Source organism: Ascidiella aspersa, chromosome 4, assembly GCF_963924565.1.
Source record: "Ascidiella aspersa chromosome 4, kaAscAspe10.2, whole genome shotgun sequence".
Classification (NCBI taxonomy): Eukaryota; Metazoa; Chordata; class Ascidiacea; order Phlebobranchia; family Ascidiidae; genus Ascidiella; species Ascidiella aspersa.
In genome coordinates this window covers 17,289,441-17,305,975 of record NC_139450.1, presented here as the reverse complement: position 1 = coordinate 17,305,975, position 16,535 = coordinate 17,289,441, and the positions used below count along the sequence as shown (strand labels likewise).

At 37.1% G+C, this 16,535-nt stretch overlaps 1 protein-coding gene across 1 annotated transcript; it reads right to left on the bottom strand.

The window, feature by feature from the left end:
- Positions 1-1,010: 1,010 nt before the first annotated feature.
- On the bottom strand, positions 1,011-16,151 carry LOC146148453 (sodium- and chloride-dependent neutral and basic amino acid transporter B(0+)-like). The gene is made up of 13 exons (XM_083388678.1): positions 16,121-16,151; positions 15,265-15,415; positions 14,175-14,306; positions 13,897-14,061; positions 11,949-12,059; positions 11,135-11,249; positions 9,023-9,155; positions 5,599-5,739; positions 2,680-2,908; positions 2,233-2,477; positions 1,913-2,122; positions 1,635-1,799; positions 1,011-1,469 (listed from the first exon to the last, which is right to left on the bottom strand). Exons 1-13 carry the CDS (start codon positions 16,130-16,132, stop codon positions 1,284-1,286), a joined length of 1,995 nt encoding a protein of 664 aa, XP_083244804.1. The 5' UTR covers positions 16,133-16,151; the 3' UTR covers positions 1,011-1,283.
- Positions 16,152-16,535: the final 384 nt, after the last annotated feature.

Sequence of the window (16,535 nt, the reverse complement as noted above, 5' to 3'; positions counted from 1 at the left end):
CACAGTTTGCCCACCTTTGCCCTAAACAATTCTTATTATTTAAATGTAAATTGTTCTCTCATAGTTTTAGTTACAATAAAATGACAAAAATAATTTGTGCGCAGCGCTATATAAACGAATTTATGACGAGTAATGTTGGAAAAACTGTCAGTTTAGAAAGTGCCATTGGACAGCGCCTTCAGCTGAAAATAATCTGTGAAAGGGGGCTTAAACGACTATAGAAAGTGTTCCAGATTTGGGCGAGATGGTGCTATTGTAGCATACGTAGTTAAAACCGACAAAAGAATGTACTCACCTGGTGGCCTTGTAATCGAGGGGTAATATTAAAACAATATTTATCAAGTTTCCTTCGTATAACGGTTATATGTTAGTAAAGTTCAACACAAATATATCCGGCCCCCGCAATCGTAAATACTAACATTTATCCTGCCCGAGATGGTCAGGCCTTACAGTTATCCAGCCGAGAAAATATGTACCCTACACATTGCAAACCCTGCATCGTTGTGTTAATTGGCAAAGCAATGATACGCGTTGGGGATCCAGTCTGGCAAAATTGATGTGCAACAATCACATTCTGTTAAAAAAAACGCTTTGAAAAGAAGAAACCGAATGTAAAGTTATTTTATTAGCACGAAGACAAACCATAGCAAATCACATTAGGACAAATACTACACGATTTTTGTGTAAATCTTAAGAAACGCAAAACACTTGCGCTGGCAAGTAGTTTTAATAGTATTAGTAAATATTAAGTGAATATATTTTTAAAATGTTTTCATTAAAATTCATTGGGGTGTACAAGGCAACTGAAATCACCGATGCTCAAACTCACACCAAATGCATACCCAGTTCCCCCTTTTAAACAAACAAATCCCCAGTACCCTACAACCATCAGTAAATTTCCCGAACGGCCAGGCCTAAAATAGTTCGTGCTTGTTGTCCAATCATCAGCCTCACAATCGTACTGTTGGCAGGGAAATACCTGTTTACGTTACAACATTGAGGCATAAATGAATAAGCAAAAAAAACTTTTGAGTGTTTTTTTTTTTTTTGAAAAATAATACTTTTTTATAGTACATAACATGACTGCAAATATTGTAATCACTAACATTCAATAAATGTGTGTGCATGTTTCAGGCTACTTCTTTGTTATGTGATTTAATTGTGTCAAAATGTATTTACATGCTCTTCCAAGTATGATTTTTTTTCTCAATTATTTTCATTGGCAAAATTAAAAAGCGTTTTTCTTAAACTTAAATGTTTTTTTTTGGTGCCGCTTTTCCACTCTACATTGTGGTCATTGCTTGATCTCCTTCGCCATCAGTAAATGCAGGATTCTGGTTGCCTTTGAAATCCACTTGTTCTGAGCCGCTACGCATTGCAACTGCTTCCGCAGGATCGTCGATATTGGCATACCTGTCACCCCTGAATTTCTTAAGGTATGGTCCCCAATCTGACGACGGCGCACTTGCCTTAAATGACAAAAGTTAACCAGCAGCTAAATCGTTGTATACAGCTCTCAATTACTACAGCGTGTTAGTAATAAGTTACAAATCGCTTTTATTACTATGTACTAATCTCACACGGTTTAGTATTTGTGTTACGTGTATACTTTACTTAGCACATTGAATTTTTACCTTAAAGAGACTTTTGCTTTTGATGAGAGCAACCAACGCCATAATTGGAATGAACATGAGACCAACAGCGATAGAGCACCACCCAAGTGCATTCGCCCAGTCGGGGTATTTCACTCCAGCATATTCAGGCGGAGTTAAAGTGACCAGAGACCAAATTAGCACAGCCTAAACAAATTATGTCGTGTTTTCGTAAAAAGCAATTTCAAGGTTCGAGTAAGTGTAATCAATAAATATTTAAAACTTTTCTTTATACATCTGTAACAGAAAAAAAGTCATACCAACAAGAGCAAAGGAGAAACAAAGAACCAACAGATTCTCCAGTAGAGCCAAAAAATCCAACTTTTTTTTCCAATCATCATTTCGATATCTTGAATGAAGCGATTTCCTCCGTACACCCACGAAACCCCGACAAGCTCCAAGACCGCGATGAAAATAAGTCCCCATCCCGCCGAGTAGTGGTCAATCAAGTTTAGCCAATATATGCCAGCCTATGTATATTTGACAAATTTTCGTTTAGTGATACTTTGTTTCATATTAATCTTAATCAATATAAGTAACTTGACACTGTTCGCTTGCAGATATAGTTAATATTTCTAACCTCTGTTACGCAGGGAATTCCAATGAGGAAGAGTACGATTATTGTAGAGAATGTAAGAATCGCTCTGCGACTGCGCAGTTGTCTTGGAAACAGGTCGATGAAAGCGGTAAGAATCGCCTCGACACCAGTAAACTGACTGTCTAGTCCCAATGTAAAGAGCATCAAGAAGAAGAGTATTGCCCAAAGTGGAGAGACGGGAAGTTGTGAGATCGCTTCAGGGTACGCAACGAACGCCAGACTGAACCCTGTGTACATGAGTGGCGGTAGTTTATGTTATGGCGTAAATTGGGTATACAAAAAAAGTTACTATGATTAAACATTAAGAGTTTTATAGGCTATATAATATGCTCTAACGTTTTGTATTCGAAACCGAATAAGTTATTTAAAAAAGTTTAATATTAAACATGAAGCAAACAGCCTACACGTAATGTTACCCCTTAATATTACCTGATTGTACTACTTCGTCTACAGGCTTGCCTAGCGTGTGAGCCATGTGACCGACTACCGTAAATACCGAGAAGCCAGCAAAGAAGGAGGTAGCGCAATTAACTGTACACACTATCACCGAATCTAAAAAGCAATTGTTGTTGAACTTGTTGTAGGATGATAGAGCGATAAGTCCACCCCAAGCCGCGCTCAATGAGAAGAATATTTGAGTCGCGGCGTCCTTCCAAACCTATAAGTTATATAAAGAATACTCTTTAACCCCACAGTTTTCATTTGTTATATATTGTGTGAAAATACAAGATTGTTGATAGTATCAGGTGCTGAACAAGTGAATGTATTATGGGGAATAGCTTGCATTCAAGGCTCACATGCTTACTTGCATTCGTATTCGTAATACAAATATGTTATTATAAAAAAAAGGTACGCGTAAAATTTCTCGAGTTGCCGTGGTATGGCGCAGTTTGAAAATCACTGTCCTAATAATCAGGGCTGCGGAGACGCGACTTGGGACTCGACGGGGTGGGTTAATTTTGCTTAATACTCGGGACTTACCAAGACAACGCAAGAATATCCGAGCCCCGAGTCCGCCGTGCGTATGCGCAGCACCATATTCGGAACCGATAAGGCCGCACACTGGTAATCGTAAATGTGGAATACCGAATATTTTCTAACCACGTAATGCGAAAGGGCGGGTTATATGACATAGCTTACCCATGAGTGGATTTGCTAAAGTTATTAAAAAGAGGTGGAATACAGGTCGTAAAGTCAATGCCGGGAACGGGATTCGACGAAGTTGGCAAATTTGGCCGGAGTCGGACTCGGAGCTCGGATGTCGAACTCAAGTTTATTTTTTCGGTCGAAGTCGGATTTGTTTTTAACCGACTCCGTAGCCGGCTAATAAGTAATCGTGACAAACAACACTTGTCAATTTAATATGTGACAATAAAGTGTTGATGCGTCATTCATTGCGCTAATGTATAGGGCTAGGCCTATAACCAGGGTTGTCATACCGTGCTTATTTCTAAGAAACGTGCTTATTTTAGAGTTGTGTGCTTAGTTTGTCTGATTTTAGTTTCTAAAAGTGTTCTTTATCAATTATTTCGCTTTGTAGAGGACTGAGAAACTTCATTTATTTATATTTACCAAGTAAGCAGTTTTATGCGTTCATGAAGCGATATTGTGCAGAGCTACAGGCTTAGCTAACTATGGGTCACGAGTCACATGCTGCTTTTTGGTATAGCGTGCTTATTTTTTGGTCTGAGCAGATGGTAACCCTGCCTACAACTTTAGAGCGCAAATCGTTTTACAACTAGGAATAAACTTGTCTAAAATTATCGTCAACTGTGCTTCTCGTATACGAATGTATAATAATATCTATTGACATCAAATTTATTTAATAGTCCAACGGGTGGTAGCTTTCATTTACCCTAATTGAAATTGAATTAATTCGCTAAAAAGTTCACGAGCCTCATAAAAAACATACGGCCCGCGCAAAATTTTAAAGCGGCTGCCGTTCGGTCTTTTTTAGGTTTTGTGTCTACTAGTCCGTGTGCACTTAATTCCTTGTGTTTTGCGTAATCATGTTGCACGGATTAGTTTATCGTATGTGCGTGCGTTGTTCTTTTAAATCTGGTATCTTCTATCGCTCTTTCACTTTTGCACCTCTTATCACGTTTCGCTTGGCACCTAATCAGAAGTTACGTTCGGCACTGGCATCCTTTTTTACCTCGTTATGGTTGTTATTGGAACTAAGAGGAAAAATATGACAGTCGGGTTTTGAAAAAGGAAATGTTCGAAAGTGTTGCAATTTTACGTTCTAGCTCAGTGGTTCTCAAAAGGAGCCACTTGGCTCCCTAAAGAAGGAATTTCTAAATTTGGGGAGGAAATTTGTTCCACGGTAAAATTGGGGGGGATAAAAAATTAAGATATTTAATCGGTTATATTCAAAGAAAAGCTTATTTAACGGTAATGATTGGTATTGTAAAGAGTCTATTATAGGCTCATAATCTAAGTCTATTGTTTCTTAAGGCGATTTAGGTAGCCTAATATACACCAGACGTCCAGACAGGCATCTTTACATAGGTATAAATCTAATACGTGCGTCATACGTTTAAAAACACAAAATTTTGCAACAAGTCTTGTCTATTGTAGTTTTTCATATATATTTTTTTAATTTTGTCGACTCTTTTCCTGTAGGTTTGATTTTCTGTCAGCAGGGTAAGCTACATAGAAGTTATAAATAAAAAAGGTGAAATACTTCTTGTTTTTTGCTGGGAAGGAATTGACAGTGTTTGGGCTTGTAAGGGAGGAATATAAAAAACTTTGAGAACCACTGTTAGCCGCTTTTTAGACGTTCGCTGTTTTTTCACGACACAGTTTTAGGACACTTCGTGTAGCGCTTCGCATTCGACAGGCCACAAACTAAATTGCCGAAACAACCATACATAATTGCTGTCAAACAATTAATGCCATTATTTCGAGCAATAGCGTAATGCGCCACCCTTTTAAATTGTTTAAACGCATTCTTTCATGGCGTCATAATATGACGTAATGTTTTAACGTCATTTCTAGAAAATTGTCATGCAACTTTGGTATGCGGAGATGGGAAACGCGAATTTTTTTTGCCTTGTTGCAATGTTGCGACCCTTTTCCACTTTGGGTTAGTTGACACTGTTTAGGGTTAGAACTCGGGTTAGTGTTGAACTAATTAGTGGGGTAAGTGATGGGGCATCCGTAGTTAATATGTCCGCTTGTTTGGCCCCTGCTTTAAATATTATTGTTTTATAGGTATTCCCTTTTCAAGCAGGTGATTAGGCAAATACTTGTTTGCACTCACTCCTGGTGGCAGCTTAAGTCTGAATGTGTGCTCGTTTTCCACTATAATTACGATTTTATGCTATAGTTGATATTGCAACTCACATCAGCATCTGTCAGCTTGGACAACTTCGACTGATTTCCGATGTAGTATTGGATACCGTCCATAGCGCCTTCCAACGTTGCTCCACGTACCAGAAGAATAATAAGGACGACGTATGGGAATATTGCTGTAAACCATACAACCTACCAACAAAATACAACCGTTTTGAATTTTTGCCAGTGTTGATAAAATAAGCGCAAATTTTTTAGCGTTACGTGCTCATTCAACTTAACTTCATACACATTTTTTGCACAATTAAGTTGGATAGAAAACAACAGTTTTTTGTATTAGGTGTTTTATGACCCAACATTGTGACGTCATCTATAAAAAGTGAATAGATTACTACGCTATGCTAAAATCTGACTAAATTCAAAACTTAATTATTACAAACAAGTTGTCTGTGTCATGGGTAGCGACATGTTGCAAAACTCATAAGTCGCACTTAAAATTTTGAAAACCACTGTTTTAAATTGTAAGATCGAAAACTCTTGGAATCATAAAAGGTAGCTTACAACCCTGAACAGTGTGATTCAGAGAACAGTGTGATTCATTGTGTCTTGAAAAACAATGTAGGCTATCAAGATAATGCCAGAATCTAAATTCACATCCGAGAACAAGCGCGATTAAGTTACAGTTAAAAAGTTACAGTACAATAAAGAACATTTAAAAAGTTGCTTTCAATACTTTGCAAGTTTGATAACTCTAACTGCTCCCTGATACATAAATTATCAAATTCCATTGTCAACAGGGAGAGCTGCTTGAACTACATGTAAGAATTAGGGTTTAATCTTTGTATTAAAACAAAAGTTCAATTTTATGACCTAAAATAAAAAAACGCTTTTTAAGGATCTATCACATTACTAGACCCCCCAAACAAAATGTGGGGCGCAGGGCCATTTTTAGTGGGCCGCGAGTTACTTATGAATAGTTTAGTGTTATCATGTATTTATGGGCCGCGTGATAGCCGTACAATTATTGCATTTTGGTTTGAAATAGAATTTTAAAATTGGCTTAGCTTAGAAAGACTCACGTGCCAAATGTGGTCCTAAGAGCCTGTCGAACTATATTTTTTGCCAACTTTAACTAAATGTATTTGAAAAAATTTTGCGCTTCGAGCGTATATTCTTCGTTTTATAGTATGTTTTGCAATTAAACTATATATGGTACAGCAGTGTTTTGGGCATTGAGGCGCGGGGTAATATTTCACCTTAAATCAAATATTCCGAATCCGCCACTGCTTTCGTAATGGTTTTACGTAGCGGGCCTTCAATAGTTATGAAAAGAGTACTTTGGCTCGCGACAAAAAAAGTTTACCGACCACTGAAATAAAGTAAAAATATTGTTTGAAACGGCAGAACATTTTCGTTCTTGGATCCTTCACAGAAACAGCGAAGTATCAATGCAGCGGAAAGGAATCAACTGTGTAGCTTTTTGGTTTATTGAGTTGCGCATTTTATTCATCATGTTCGAAACGCTATCAAATCATTGAATATATATCACAAAGATATTCTTTTCATGGACAAGGCAATTACCTCAAAGGGGCTAAAAAACGCAAGCTCGGAGTTCAGCTTCTTGCCCCCCTGCGAAGGTCTTAGCCTGCAGCAGCAAAAAGGTCAACAATTTTAATAAAATTGCTAGATTTGTACCATCGCGAAATCTCAGCACATCAAATGTGAAGCATGCAGGAAAGCAAGAAGCTCCAGAACTGTCTTCGATTTTGGAACAAATAATTGTGGGATCAACTGTTTCATAAGACTTAACTTGAACTGGAGGAGTACTTTCTATTCAAAATCGATATTTCTCGTGTTCATGGTCTCGACCAGTACTCTTCAACCGGTGTGTCCAAAATATGCATTGGGTGCACCAGCAGAGTTTTTTTAAGGTGTTTTGGGGGACCGAAACGGAATTTTTCAAGCGGTTTCCCAAATTTTGGACTTGCAACTTTTTGGTATTTAAATGAAACACTTGCGGCCTCTTAAAACTACTTAGCGGTCACCCAAACCAAACCTTAGCAGCGGTTTTTCTCCGAGTGAGTTGTTTAACGGGCGTCAAATTCGTGCTCGGATCGACACCTTGTTTCCCACACCAGCTCACGTAAAACAAAGCTAACATATGAAATGTGCATCAAAAGACTTCCCCCGAAGGGAAATCATTCACAAACTGCGTCACTCGTTCAAAGTTGGCGATCCCTGTTATGCGTTATACTCTGGTCCAAAGCGCGACCAAGATGAACGTTGGGTCCGGCTGACATAACCAAACGACATAGCAGTCGAAGTGCAAATGTCAAGGCCATTCCCCGTTGTCCGATATGGAGGCGCCATATCGACCAACTTCAGTTTCGCCACACTAGCGACGAGGACGTTGATCCAGGAGAAAAATAAATCCTTGCTCCTCGACCATCGACAAATTCTTGCGGCCATCCTTGGTTCTGCCAAATTTAAATTTAGGCAGAGCCAATCAGCAGAGTACGGACCTCACAATCCGCGACGCTCGAAACGCCATTGTAAACCTCGACAGCTATATTGCGGTTAACGGGGGTTTTTGTTCCAAAGGGAAGGTGTCATGGGTGTTCACGCTGTTCTACGGCAAGAGGCTGCCCGCGGCCCATGAGCCGCGTGCTCTAGTAACGTGTTTGTAATGATTTATTGTGTTGTACGTGAATTGTACCGCAATGTTACGCCCTTTTCGAATTAAACCATTGGCTTACTTAGACCCTGTTATTATACTTGCAAGGCAAACAAAGGTTAGAACACAACACTATAAATCAGGTGTCTGGTAGTATAAAGCTTGATTTGGCCAAACACCGTAAGGCTGCAGCTTTTCCCAGCAGCTTCTCAACAGAGGTGTTCACCTTACAGAGCAAGTGTATTACGCACCTATAGACATTGCGTAGCAGGTTGTCGTAAAATAATTCCTAAACAAAATTGAGTGAACGAATTCACCCATTGAATCGTTGTTAGCGAGCACTATCAAGACCTAATAGTATAAAACAAGATTTAATAGTGTAAAACAAGAAAAAACACAAAAGTTCCGCGTCAAGAGAGCAATAGTTGCGCTTTGGTTCAATTTGGTCAATTAACTTTAAATACCCTTAAAAACACGATGTTATTTTATTGGCAAACTGAAAGATATTATTTGGGCCCCTAGTTCAAATATTTTTTTGGAGGCCCAAAAGGTGATAAAATAAAGCTATTCAACAAATACAATTTGCGTTTGTTATAGTTTTACTTGTTAATAGATGGCGTTGAAAACAGATATGGTAAAATTTAGATTAAAACAAAGCTATGTCTACAGAGAACGACAAGGGTGACTATTGGCTTAACCAAAAGAGCCACAGACTGCAAAAATCCTGAAGGGGTGTTAGTAATCTTATTACTAGGTACTACAAAGAAAACATGTTGCGTGAACTGTCAGTCTATGTCAAACCTTTCCAGAAGACTTGATTCCTCGAATCATGCTGAAGTAGACGACAACCCACGCGACCAGCAACGACAAAGTAAGGGGCGTGACCACCGTTCCCGTGTGTTCTATGTCTGCTGACCGTTGCAAAGCATAATATCTACAAAGATGTTTATATTTTGCCTTATACTTTGTCTAGTGTCATTTGATGGGATACAAATTACAAATGGAATAATATCATTATCACCAAGCGTAACATGCTTCGAGCAGACAATAAGATCTATAAAACAAAATTATATAAAGCGAAATTTTAATACTTTGGTACTAAGACCAACGACATAACAAAACCGAAAAATATACAAGAGAATACAACCTCAACTACTCGGAATAAGATCTCAATGTCCTAAATTAGGTGTGTCAAAATAAGAAACTTTTTTGTAATCTATTATTGAATCTGATCTAGCCTACTTTGCAGTGCGCGATTGACAAAAACGTTTAAAACGACTTTAACTTTCGCCCAAGTGGCAACGAAAAGAATAAAATTATGTCAAACAGTAGTAAAAAACACCCATTTAAAACAGTACGGTATTTGAAATATCCAAAGGTGATATGCGCCCAAAGCGCAACAAAAATTGGAAGTATTACGCGGGCAGTGTGTGTCTGAAGGTCGGCATGCGGCCCAGAGGAGACGGGGATGCGAACATTTTTTGCACAATGTGCGCAAAAATGTGCACGCCAAAATGTGCAAAAAATGTGCGCACATTTCAAAATAGCTTCAAAAATGTGCGCACTTTTTTTTTAATAATGTGTGCACATTTTGAACTGCCTTCAAAAATGTGCGCACTTTTTCAACAATGTAGCTCTAGCTCTAACTCTAACTCTAAAAAGGCAATTCAAACTCTAAAAAGGCAATTTTGGCAAAAAAATTTTATTTTAAAAATGTCTTGCGGGCCGCTAATTCGACACCCTGGCCTAATTAACATCTAAATCCATATGAAAAGTCTACGCGACGATTGGGCTTGGGTTTAAAACAAAAATGGCCCAAAATTGTCGAATTCTAGTTAAAACGATATTAGAATACAATTTTTCGTCACCAAAAATACATCTTTTAGTAGATGAAACTGGTCAATATTTGGGCGTTTCGACTTTTTGTAATTAAACAAACTATAATTTTGTTCACAATTCTACAAACCCCATACTGTTTTCGATTACATGACTTTCTTGCACGGATCAAAATAAATGAAGTGATATCAACATTATAGGCGTTCGGGTGCCGTAGTTTACACGGTGTCATTTTGGATCCCCTGTGTTCCTAGCTTCGTTTACCTTTGTTAGGATTGGGGTTATAAATCGGGTTTGGGTTCGATTTATTGGTGACGTTTGGGTTAGATAAAGGTTGTTCAGATCTGATTCTGGTCTTTTGGGTCTTATGCAGACTAGTTTAGGTCTTATTCCGATATGGACTTTAATTCGACTATTATGTATTAGTCCCAGTGTTATAAACAAGTCATATCGAAATGACTCAAGTCCCGGTCAAGTCAGCTGTAAAATACCTTAATTCCAAGTCAAGTCTCAGGCAAGTCATAATTAGACCAAGTCAGCTTTAGGTCAAATCCCAGCCATAATGATAAAACGATGAACTAAAAAAAATGGCAAACTTGTTCGATTATGAGAAATAATTAAACTAAAAATAATAAAACACAACACATAGCAAGCAAATTGTTTAATGTGCAAAAGTTAGGATAAATAACCGAATTGTATAAAAAATCCCGAATGTACACACTTCATTTTTACCCAAGTAATTTGTCCAAGACTTCACAAGTCAAGTCATTTCGCCTAAAATACTTTAAGACATTTGACTTTAGTCGTGAAACAGTGATTAGTCCTATATTGGTTTAATTCGTAACTGTGATATATATGACGATATTTTTGTTTTAATATTGGTCCTATTACTGGAGTCTGACAGGCCAAATTATTAACTTTATAATATCATAATTCTTTAACTTTTGCAGGTAACAATAACAATTGATTTTACATTTTGGTGCACTTTGATGTTAACATCTTGTAAATTATGCTGCTCAGTATATAAATCAACATTTCTTTACAATCTGTTCCTTCGAAAAAAATTGTTCTACTTACTCCCAATACTCTTCACTTGGGCTCGTTCCCCTAGCGGTTTGAAATTGAAGGCATTCGATGTCAGTAAGGTTGACGCCAAGGCTGGTCGCTATATTACTTGCCGTTGATTTCAAAACTGTAGCCAATTTACAAAATTTAATTTAGATACCATTTTTGAAACTTTATGTATAATTATACGTGTGCTTACATTGTTAAATGTTTGAATAAAACTTAAAAAGAAATCGATCACTTAACAGTTGCCAAGGCAAATATTTTTAATAAACATACGTTAAAAAGATAGTTTAATTGTTCAAAGCCGATGATCTCGCATTAAACCAGTGGTCGGTAAACATTTTTCAATCGCGGTCTAAAATACTCATTCAAGGGTTATTGAAGGCCCACTACGTGAAACCACTAGGACAACGGCGGTCAATACAGGTTTTTGTTTGCTCTTTCTGTTGTTGGATTAACTCGTGCACAACATACAGGTCAAATCCATAAGATAGACACCAAGTTTAAAATACAGTACCATGAATATACGGTTAACATGCGGCCCACGACTGCACGATATAACTATTAAATAAAGAAAAGCAGCCCGCTAAAAATGACAACCAAGCCAATATTTCGGCCGCGTCCCACTGTTTGTCGACCACTGCATTAAACGACAGGTTTATTAACATGGTCCTCCCAAATTGAAGAGAACTTTATACAGTTTTATTAAACGAGTACATTTAGGAATATGACGCGTACAGTCGTACACGCACTAACATGAATAGTACGTTGGTAAACTCCAGCTATAGTACCCGTTTAACTATATGCTTTATCATCAAAATACCTTGGAAAAACTTAGTTTGCTCTGCTCTGGCAGAGTTATTCTGCATCCAGGAAGCAACAAAGACACTGCTGCTGTTAACGTGGTTGGACAAGTTGATATCACAGACTTCTCCTAAAAGGAATATTACAGTTGCAATGTAAATATTGGTAATACTTTATAAAAAAAGATTTAAAGCGTTTTAAGGATTTATCGCACAAAAACATATCCATATTTGATATTGGTAAATACGCTTAAGCAAACTAGACGTAAAAGCCAAACAACTGACGGAAAATCTTTATCGATTTAGGCTATATATTTGTGTTTTGTGAGTTTAATATATTTTTCTAAAAAAAGAAAAATATATATGTAAGAGTTGCGGTTAAACAATAAACTTGCAAAATAAGCTTCATCTATTTTATTACACAATGAATTATTATATATATAAAGTTATAGGTCGTTTGTTCCCCGCTCATATATTGTTGTCTGAAATCGTTTCAACACTGTATAGCGGATAACAATTTTTTCCTTATTACCATTAATTTTCAAGCTACAAAACGCCCACGCTGTCCAAAAAGGATTGTCAACCAAAATTGATAAAAAATAGTAACACCTTTAAAGCAAAAGCTTTAAAATCGTTATTTTGTATTATGAGTTATGGCTACCACATATTTTCCAAGCCTTGTACGTTTAAGGAATGTAGTATACAGTATTTCTGGTTAAAACTCGAGTGGATAGAAACGTTCATTACACTTGTGTTTGCCTTCACGCAAGTTATTTTGCTTGGCAGTGAAGGCAGAGTAATTTTGAACAACCACCTGATTTAAAACGTTTTTCTCTTCAAGCCTTATTCTAACCCTTAACTCAAGATTATATATGCGTCACGATTTTGTAAGTGTAAGAACAGTTAAATAATACAGTATGGTAGTTACTTAGTTAAGCCGTGACTTAAAGTGCTCTTAATTAACTGTTTTCGAAATACTTCAAAAATTCATTGCGTCAAATAATGGATTAAAAGTATTTTCAATAAACTTGAATTGTAATGACTTTACTGGGTCTTGACTTGGTATTTTTTGCAAAGACTTTAGTTTGACTAAACGTATTTTTTCATAAAATGGACGTCATAAAATGCTAATGGTAATGACGTCAAAAATAGGACAACTTTAATCCGAAAACCTAAACCAAGAGTATTTAATATGCGTAATTGACTATAGTGCATTCAAAATTACACTGTGTGCCACCAAGTCAGCTAAACTTAGGATTGCGGTTGAGAAAAATGAGTTGCGTCAATTGCACACCAATCACGTGGCATTAGATCATCCTTATAGAAAATGGTTGTGCGGTAATTATCATTGCATAAAAATTTAGACTTCAAAACGCGCACGACCCTCACAGTTATTTCACTTTTAAGATAATCTGCTTCAGTTAAAAAATGCAGCTGTTCCAGCAATACCGGATGTTAGCGCCGACAGCGGAACAGCAAGGAACATTAATTGCGCCTAACTCGACGTTTTTAGTGAGAAAAAAGGGAAGAAGGCTTCCTTTGGTGTTGTGAATTTTGGAAGAAAAGAGAGAATGGCAACAGAGAAAAAATGCGTTGCGTCTACAGTCAACCCAGGTGCAAACATGAGACGAGAGACGACGTTTTGCATTTGATTTTGATTTCACAATGTCTTAAGACGCGTGACCCAATTACATTAAAAACATTGCCGCTTCGAAGAGTGAGTTTAACCCTAACAAAAACGCATTTACAAACTGGGGGGTCCGAACTCACCAGAATGTATAACAAAACAAAAAGTGTATAATAAGAAGTACTGTTGCCGTGGCGTTTTATGCAGGAAGCGCGATAAATTATATATTTTATTAAGTGGAGATTCTTCATTGGCCGATAGGAATTTAATACAGCGCATTCGAAAAATGTTATTTTTGTATGGATGTAAAAATATGATACAATCGCAGTAATTTTACATACTGAATTCAACGCTACAGGTTTCTGGCTTGTTCCACCAGTTGTTGCACGACTCCCACGGCAAACGTGACGTCAGTGACGAGAAGAAGTAAAAGAGTGTGTAGGCGATAATGACGTTGTAATAGATGCTGACCAAAATGTTCAGGATCACCATACATACACCGATGCCTAGAACATTGTAAACCAATAAACTTTGACACACAATATTTTATTTTATCGGTTACATTTGACTTGGAGTTTAAGCGCTTAAGGCAAAACATGATATTGCAAAATACCCTTGCCTTTTAAGATGGGGCTGAACTTGAAAACTGATATTGGCCCCAAGCTGGAAAATTGACCCAGTGCACATTCGAGAAAGAAGACAGGCAGACCAGCAAAGGCCAACATCACAACGTACGGGATAAGAAACGCAGCTGCAAATAATTAACAAAAGTATTTTAAATTAAAAATCAATTAATTTCTCTGTAAAAGTGGTATAAACTTGGTAAATCGTTAACAACAGATGAACGTTTTTTTATTGACCTCGGGAAGGGATACCCGTCATATTTCGAGAAACTACTTTCATATTATTCTAATATGTTTTTTACCGTTTTTCTGGCCACCGGGGCCGTGCATACTAGGGAACGTTGTCTCATATAAATTTAGAAACTCTACAAATTGCAATTTCTCCCAATTATTTTATAAATGAAAATATTTAAAATTATACAAATATTTTTTATGTGCGCAATACGTCACATTTTTACGCATTTTTGTCGCACCTCACGCGATTTGTCTTGTATTTGCCTACATGTTTGACTATTTGACTGTAACGAGTTCGCACAAGACTAGCGTTTGATTTTAGTTTAATAGTTTCGTGACGTCACGTTATGACGTAACTGTATGTGGTAATGTGTAAAAAAAATTCCATGCCCCTAAAGCGAAATCCTGGATCCGCCCTTTATTTATTTATTTTTGTAGTTTAGCCATTTTTTAAATGTAGAGTAACCATCACTGTATTTAATCAACAGTAAAGCCTATACAGAATCATTTAGCATGGCTTAGTGAGACGGTATCTATCGACCTGTTTAAAGCAGTAATTCCCAACTTTCTTAAAGACGCGACTAACTTTCAAAAACAAGCACAAAACAATTGTAATACGACCGCAATACTTAATGTATTAGCACAAAAAAAATATATTTAGTTTAATATTAGCACTGCTTTTGGCATATAGCCTACCAAAGCGACATAAATTAATATCAGCTTATGGTTAAACAGAATATACACGGGAAAAAGGGTCCCTCGAGTATGTGTTAAAACCAACTCACCGAATGTTACTGATTTACTCTTATGCATGCTACCTTGGTGCCAAAGTATAATTCTAGAATTACTTACCCCCACCATTCCTAAACGCCAAATAAGGAAATCGCCAAACATTTCCCAAACCAACAGCATAGCCGATGCAAGATAGTAAGTAGTCAGCCTTACTGTCCCAGTTTCCTCTGTCTTGATTCTCATCTGTCTCAGACACGTTAGGGTCGACTACCTGTAAGCACAGTTTTAAGCTGTTGGATTAACTATACCAGGTGAGGGCAACCTAGGCCCGCAAGCCAGATCCGGCCCGCCAACGCAAATCATCCGGCCAGTGAACCATTTTGCAAACTGGACACGAGGTTATTCCTCATATGTTTTGGCTCTTTTAACTACCGGAACGTAAAAGCAAATTTTTTTGCGCAAATCTTGTTTCTGCATTTAGTGTTACATGTAATTCACATTTTTAATTGCAAAATACCCTAATGTTGTCCCTAATTAACAGTCGTTGCGGTTGTTTTTATAAGTTGCGGACAGTCTACCTAGACCGTTAAAATGCACGGCCGACAGAGAACTTTTTGAGTTTGGTTTTGGCCCGCGACTAAAAAAAGGTTTTCCATCCCTGACTTACACTTTCCTAAAAAAAAAAAAATTAAGATTTTAGTTAAATTACCTAGAATAATCTGAATAACCACTCGATAAAAGTATAAAACTTTTATAGAAATTAAAATAATATATGTTTTTTCTATAAGTTTGTATCTAATTTGCAGTATCAGCCACACCCTTTTTATGTTTTTGAATAACATTTAAGATATATTTAAAACTAGCCTATACCTTCGACTTAAACGCTGTAATTCGCAAAATTAGGCTAATATAATAATTTTTTATGCAAATGTTTCAGACAAACCTAAAAAGGGGGAAAAACAGGTTGCACACCTACCTCTTTTGACATATTCTTTCCCTGCACAACAGAAACGTTCTGACACGAGTATGACTTAAAGCGTTGTTTAATGTTATGCGATCAAGTTTTAGCTGCGGCACTTCACCTGGGGCAATATGTTCGGTATCGTTTGCCGTTACTATATAGCATATACAAAACCAACATTTACAACTAAAGCAATAGCCTTTTCTTCTTTTTTTTAATCTTTTAAAATTGCTTCAAATTATATTTAGCAAAGCTGATAACAAATAATTGAAGACATTATGTTCCGTACTACTTAATCTTACACAATCTCACACAGAAAGCAGCCGACTGTGCTGAAGTGATTGCGGTTAACGGCTTGTAGTAAATCAACTTTTTTTCTTTTCATGCGCTCTTTCACGGATGTTGATCAGGCGTTTTGGAAAGCCTGCAG

Coding starts and splice junctions, on each gene's coding strand:
- LOC146148453 (XM_083388678.1), bottom strand. Junction 2,123..2,232: donor GAATTCCCTGCGTAACAGAG/GTTAGAAATATT, acceptor AAATATACATAG/GCTGGCATATATTGGCTAAA. Junction 1,470..1,634: donor AAAGCAAAAGTCTCTTTAAG/GTAAAAATTCAA, acceptor TTGTCATTTAAG/GCAAGTGCGCCGTCGTCAGA.